The sequence below is a fragment of the Varanus komodoensis genome, unplaced genomic scaffold (genome assembly GCF_004798865.1).
Source record: "Varanus komodoensis strain SLA01 unplaced genomic scaffold, ASM479886v1 scaffold4, whole genome shotgun sequence".
NCBI lineage: Eukaryota > Metazoa > Chordata > Lepidosauria > Squamata > Varanidae > Varanus > Varanus komodoensis.
The window spans coordinates 9054587-9061846 of NW_025335941.1; the positions used below are offsets into that span (position 1 = coordinate 9054587).

General features: G+C 43.1%; 1 protein-coding gene across 1 annotated transcript; it reads right to left on the reverse strand.

Annotated features, from left to right (window-relative positions):
• Nucleotides 1-1629: 1629 nt before the first annotated feature.
• On the reverse strand, nucleotides 1630-6962 carry LOC123029557 (norrin cystine knot growth factor NDP). The gene is made up of 2 exons (XM_044442702.1): nucleotides 6789-6962; nucleotides 1630-1857 (listed from the first exon to the last, which is right to left on the reverse strand). Exons 1-2 carry the CDS (start codon nucleotides 6960-6962, stop codon nucleotides 1630-1632), a joined length of 402 nt encoding a protein of 133 aa, XP_044298637.1.
• Between the last annotated feature and the right edge of the window lie 298 nt (nucleotides 6963-7260).

Below are 7260 nucleotides of genomic sequence, written 5' to 3' on the forward strand. Positions count from 1 at the left end.
CCATTTCATTTGTTGTTTTCATTAGCCAGGCAACCATTCCCCAAGAGACACAAGGGACCCTTTCGGTGTGTTTATGGAATCTCTGTGATGTAATTGTCAAAATCCTAGTTGCTATGTATGGCAATTATGCCAGACAGATTAGATGACATAGAACAGATGGGCTGCTTGCCTGCTCATTTCTAGCCTTCATATTTAATTTGTTTCCTTTCCTTTCTTTTGCTTTACATATTTAGCGCTGTGCAGTAAAACTGCTCTACCCAAATTAGTGTAACTGCAATTCTTAGATTTCAATACAAATTATTAGAGGGTTAAAAATTGAAGAATTATTTCTTTCTATTGGAGGTTTCTTTGAAGCTAAAGAAACTGCTTCAGCATTCTGAGAATGCATTTCCATCCAAGATGCTTTTATATTGCTCTGGATGCTCATATAAGCTACCAAAAGCTGGACATAGAAAGGCTTCACAGCCTGTGACTGCAATGGCCTAGCCGGCTCTTCCTCTTACAACAAGAACTGTTTGACCATCTCTGAGATAAGGACTTGGGCTCTGCAACATTTCTACTGTATATAATCTCTGTGTGCCACTTTATCTCCAAAGAAGAATCTATACTCTATATGGGAATATAGTTAAAGAGGTGGATGGTCTCCACTACAAAGCTTAAAATTATGAGATGTGGCATGAATGGACATGGAATCTGTGCTCCCTGTTTTGCATATGTCGGTAACCAGTTAATGTTCCATGCACCAAGTGATGGACACCCTTAAAAGAAACTTGGGATTAAATGTGAACCTCTTTATGAAAGCAAGGCCAACTTTTGGCATTTTGAAAGTTGTGCACTATTTATAATATGGCATAAATAATATTGACAGATAACCGTTAAAAGAAGGGACCCAGCTGAAGATGACTGTTTTCCAAGTTTTAGCCCTTACTTGTAAATTACTGATTACTGATGTCCCAGCACTGTAGGAGCAGCACCCATAGCTCAGTGTGTTTTCTGATGTTTATTTTATAACTGCACCTAAATCACAATTAACTGTCCAGCACTGGGCTGCTGGACCAGATAAAATATAACTCTTGCCATCAGCACAGTCCATTTTCCAGGCCAATATAAACTAAAGGGACATATTTAGAAGATACAAGGGCTTCGGTATACATGGGGAAGGAGTCTTTCTCTTCTGCTAGAATAAAACGTGTCCCACATAAAAGCATCTATGGTACATACTCTATATGTCTTTATTAGATTACTGGCAGGTCACTTAAAAGAAGAGCCATGATTCCTCAACAGCCCTTTCTCAGTGTTCCAGAGCTTCAGAGACAGAAGAGCTACAAAAACGCTCTTCCCAACAGAAATGCATTTCTGAAAATCAGTTCCCCACAGCCACCATTGCAAGAGTTTTCATCTTCATCTTTCATAGATATACATTCTGATGTCTGTTTTATCATTTGGCACCTTCCCAGGAACACTGTGCTTCACTTGCTGGAGCTCTCAGGCGAGAGCTATATTGATTCTCCTGGATGGTGTCAGAGCGGCACTTCGCTTGCTGCTGAAGGTTGTCCTGGGCTGCCCTTTTGGGAGTCCTGCTGCAGAGCATGTGTCCCTCCCTCTGTTTCTGCTGCAGCAGGTTCACCCCTAGGAGTTACATTCCTCGCAGTGGCAGGACAGAATATAGCGGTAGGTGGCGGTAAGCCTCATGCCGCCGGAGCAGCGCAGCCGCATGGCCTTCAGCTTGGATGTCTGTGGCCGGCAGCAGTGGCACGTGGATCGGAAGGGCTGTTTCAGGACCGTGCTGAAGGACACCATTGGCTCAGAGCGTGACGTCTGAGTGCAGCGTCCCTCACAGCGAGCCAGCAGCACCATCTGAAAGGAAAGGGATGACAGTCAGGGTCATCGCTGGAAGGGAAGGAAGGCAGAGAGAGAGTCCCGGGGGGTTCAGGTCTGGAGTGTGGAAAGGCAGATCCCATGTTGGTATAATTAGCAAAGGAATTTTTTTAAAAACTGCCACATTTAAACATATCTGTGACTCAGAATACTTTTCACAGTTCTGGTCACTCTATCTCAAAAACGAAATTGTAGAGTTGGGAAAGGTGCCGAATAGAGTCGCTGCAGCGATCAGAGAGCTAGAACAACTCCTGTATGAGAGTAAGTCATACCATTTCTGGGTTTTTAGCTTAGAAAAGGCAAATGATTGGAGGATATCACACAGACCAACAAAATTATAAACAGTGTAGAGGAAGACATATTTCTCCTGCTGTCATTATATTAGAACCCGGCAGCACATTCAAAACAGTGAGAGGCACTTCGTACAGCTTATAGCAAAGAATGGAATTTGTTACTGCAGGTTCTATACTGATGGGTGGCATTCTGGATGGCTTTAAAAGGGGATTAGAGAAATTCATGCAGGAAAAGCTTCTAGTCCTGATGGTTATATTGTTCCCAGTATGAAAGTCAGAAAGGCACTAGCTGCTGGGGAACATGGGAAGAAATGTGCTGTTTATTTTTTATTATACTCCTATCCTGCCAATTTTCCTGCAAGGAACCCAAGGGAATTTATGTACTCCTCTTCCTCCTCTTCATTTGATCCTCACAACAACCCTGTGAAGTAGGTTTGACTGAGAGTCAGTAACTGTCTTAGAGTCACCCCGTGGGAGCATAGATTAGAATGTGGACCTCCCAAGCCCTAGTCCAACACTAACAGCACACCACACCGTTGCGTTCATGTCCAGCTGGCAGGTTGGCCACTATGCGAACAAAATGCTGGACCAGATGGATTTTGGTCTGAATGAGCATAGCTGTTCAGATGTTTGTGCATTCTGAAGGAGGAAAAGGAATCAGGAAATAGTCCCAGAACAGAGTCCTAGAACAGAGGACTCACACTCTGGCATACATTTAGTACTCTGCAAGTTGCATTCTTTCTACATTATATAATCATATTTGCTGCCACTTTTTTAGTCTGCTTCAATTATAAGTGAGGAGGGGCCATGTTTTGGAGGAAATTAGAGCCTCTATATTTGACCAACAGGGAAGCTGCAAAAACAGTTGTGTGATGTAGCACATTTGGCTATTTCAGAGTGCTTTCCATGTGGGCTCCCTGCACAGGTATTATTATTCTCCCGCAGCCTTACTACCCTTGAAAAACACTATCTTCCTTTTTGTGCTTGATGTTCCAATTTTCTAGAGGCAGAAACAGGAAACAGTGGCTCTAGGGAAAGAAATTAAAAGGGAGAAGAGCAAGATAGCATTTCAGCACAATGAGTGCAGAGAAGGCTAAGCTGCTCTCCCATCAGTATTTGACAGAACTGGAGCGGCCACCAGTGATCTCATGCAAAGTCAACTGATGGACCAAAACCACCCCAGGGAGAGCATTGCTCCAGGGGTTTCCAGAGGGGTAACCTAACCAGTCTGTTGCAGCAAAACCGACAGAGATTTGTGGTACCTTAAAAGTGACAGGTCTATTCTGGCACAGTCTTTCAGGGACTAGAGTCCACTTGCATCATGCTTCTGATGAAGTGGACTTCAGCCCCAGAAAGTAATGGGAAGTAGGTTTATATTCATGGTGCCTATTTGCCAACTGCAAGGAGGTTCACCACATGGTCTGTTAGGACCCAGAAGGCTCTTTAGGATTAAAATTAATCCAGAGTAGTTTTAACAAAGCAGGGTTTTATTGTACTCACAAACACCTTGAAGTCTTGCATATTTGGGTAATACCTGCAGGTATTACTTAGAGTCCATTGAAGTCAGCATGGCGGGACAAGAGCCAACCACATAAATCTTCCCTCAAGGAGGGTCATGGAAGAGAGAGAGGTCTTAACTCCAAGATAAGATTCAATGAAGAAGAAGTAGGTTAGCCAACTTAGTTAAGTTTGCAGGTACCCATTAACCCACTCCCACCTCCTTGTGATTCTATGCATGCAACGTTACCCAACATTTAGGCCACAATACATTTGCCAGATTTATGGGACCACAAGACTCTGCTCTTTCAGCTGGTAAGGAAAATGTCATCTGTTGATGAAATGAGAAGATCAGAATCGATGACTCAATCAGTGTAGAACTCTGACATTAGTAAGAATCAAGTCGTTGCTAGAAGATTATTTGGGTCTAGTCTCCTTGTGCATTCTGGAGTTAGCTTTTGCAGGGAAAATTGGAGCAAGGAGAAAATGGTCAGCAACAGCAGCAGGTGTTGGAACTACAGTTGATGGGTCGCTTGTGCTCCCCCTGATCACCATCTAATAGGATGCAGCACAGAACTCAACAGCTGCTATTAAACCATACTGATTTTTTCCAAGTACAACATTTCAAACAAAAGCGCTGTTTTGGCATTTTCTCATGTTTTTAAATGAAAATGAAAGGTTGGCCAAAAATCACTTAAAACCATATGTAAACCACATTTTACTGCATTTGGCTCAAATGCAAACTAGGGCCGAAGCAGTCATGAATGGAGGATGTGTGTGGATGTGGGAAAGCCTCATAGGCATCTTTTCACTGGATTTTACTATCAAAGTGTATAAGAACATAGGAAGTTGCCTGTGCTGGAAGTCAGATCTTCAGTAGCTGCTTTCTGGGGATACAGAAGATAATATTTTCAGACTCTACCTGGAGATGCCAGGGACTGAACTTGAGAACTTCTGCATTCAAAACTTGTGTTCCAGTGTTGATTTATGGTTCCTTTTCACCCCACCTCACCCTATACGTGATTGTTTCTCAAGAGTCCCTCTTTAAGTAGCATGGGTGTGCAAAGTGATCATCACATCCTTTTCGTACCCCATGTAAGGATTTTTAAAAAGTGAGATCAATATGGGATACTTCCAATTAAAAAAATGGAGACTATTTTTAGAATAGGAAAATGCTTGGATTAAAAACAATACATGGGCAGCTAATACCTTCCAAAAGTGGTATCACTGCAAACTAGATGTATCCCAACTCACCTGCCCAATCACTAAGATTTCCCTGTACAGTTTTCAAAATCACCATCACTGCTTACTGCATAAGCCAGCCAAGGAATCCCCAGTATTATCTCCGAAGTTTGGCTGGAGATGGCACTGGAGAGATGCCTTCTGGGGTAATCCCTGGATGGGATGGAGCATGCAGGCAAAGTTCCAGCTCTGGACAAATCCCAAGAACCTGCACAGGCTGGATTGGGGTACTTTATAGATCAGATTATGCCCGCATGCTGGAGATTCTTCACCCCCAATTTAAGTAGACCTGAAAAGATCATCTTAGTTAATGTAAGCAATTATGACCCTGCTAAGGAAATTAAAGAAATGAGAACTTAAGGCTGAACCCATATACACACTTACCAGGGAGTTAAGTACCACTGAATCGTGTGAGACTTATTTCCAGGCAAACATATAGAGGTTTTCAATGTAAAGGAGCTATTTATTTATGAAGGTGTTTGTTACAGACAGGTTAAAGCTACGGTATTTAAAACTAAATGGTGTTGTTCAGGTGATATGTTTCTTACACCAGGGTGGGCAAAAGGTGATCTTCAGCCCCCAGAAGCTAGAGACCAGGGTGCATCCCAGCCACTGTAAGCTATCCATCACAATGGGTGATAAAGAGGTCCCTTGCTAAAGATCTCCTCATTGCAGTGGAAGAAAATTCTACCGCCATCTGGAAGAGTGTGGCTAAGTTTCCTATTTTAACCACGTGCATTCATTGTTCACTTGCAGTAGATGTCAAATTACAACTAGCGAACACATGAGCATTTTACACAGATTGTATTGCATTACATTTAGAAATGTACACTTCCAGTGTGTTTTGCCATTGCCGTTTCAAATCCATCTCTGTGACGATAATGACTCTGGGCCAATTCACACAATCTATTTTGTACGCTACACAAGCAGTGCAAGGCCTTCTTCCAAGAATGGGCCTAGGCAAAGAAACCCAATCTTTGAAGGTCAACATCATGTCAGCAGAAATGTCTGCAACTGTAGTGGCTGGAAAAACTGACACCACTCTCAAGGGTAGTGCAGCTGCCTGAATCTGTAACTGGCCAATTCCTGTGTTTCTTTATGAATCAAAAGCAATATTCTATGAACCAACCAGGAGTGGTATTTTCCTCAGGCAGTTCTTTCAGACAGCTGATTCTAGACAAGCTCATAATTATTCTGCGCCCACAACTGCCAGAGTCAGAATCCAAAGAAAAGTGCAACTAGTTCCATACACTGAGCAGGGCTTTGGGCCTGGGCTTCCTGAATAGCAACCCCTCGTGCCTTTTACAACATTGCTTTTGAAGCAGAAGAGAATCCAAGCTGTTTGCGATGATACAGCATGTGGGTCTATACTTCAGAAGGTAGAGGAAACTCGCTGAAATCCCACTGAGCAAAGCCGTTCTTGCAGCCCAGTCTTTTGTAGAAGGCACCCTTTTAACATTTCACTTAAAATACAGTTTGTCCCAGCATGGCCTGCTGGGGTTGATAGGAGCTGTAGTTCAACACTTCAGAGGCCCCCAGACTGATTTAGGATCTGTCTGAAATCCTCTCTAAGGGGTATTACCAAGCCAGCTCTGAGGGATCTGCTACAGGATCAGAGGAAATTACTGACACGAGCCTCATGGAGGTACACAACCGTGACAACTCAGAAACTGCCCCCACAACACCTCTGAAGGATTCGCTGCAAGATCAAGTGCTTTGACAGCAACCTAATGTTGGAAAGAATGTATGACACTGTGACAGTTGTGAACTAGTCCTTGATCTGGTTTTATAAAACAACATGGTCTCCGCTTTGCTTTGCTTTGCATTGCAGAGTTGGCACAAAGGCGCCAAACAATGAGAGGTTTTTATGGTGCTTACCTTTGAACTGCACTTATACAACGGGTGGCTGATGGAATCGACATAATGATGCCTCATGCAGCGGCCTGGGTCTGACTCTACCATGAAGCTACTGTCCGTTTTGCTGTCTGAGTCTCCCATTATTGCCAGTAGGGACAGCATGGAAATCGAAACGGCCAGTACATGGTTTCCCATCGTTGGAGAGCTTCTCAGAAAGAACAGTAGAGGGAGGCAGAGGATCAGAAGCACGCTATACAGTCTGTCCAGTAAGAAGAAAGGTCTGTCCGAAGTCTCTGGGCGGTCATTGCTGATTTTGGGTTAGACATTTGCTGGTATTATAATCCATCAAAATATCTCCTGCATGGCTGGAATAAATAAATTGTAAAAATGATCTTGAACAACAATAAAAACAATAAGAACAATTGCCTCTAGTGGAAAATAGGCAAAAGTAATAATAAGGCTGCTAGCTAGGAAATACTTACAGAGCAAACCT

Coding starts and splice junctions, on each gene's coding strand:
- LOC123029557 (XM_044442702.1), bottom strand. CDS start 6,962: ATGGGAAACCATGTACTGGCCGTTTCGATTTCCATGCTGTCCCTACTG. Junction 1,858..6,788: donor TGTATAAGTGCAGTTCAAAG/GTAAGCACCATA, acceptor CTTTCCTTTCAG/ATGGTGCTGCTGGCTCGCTG.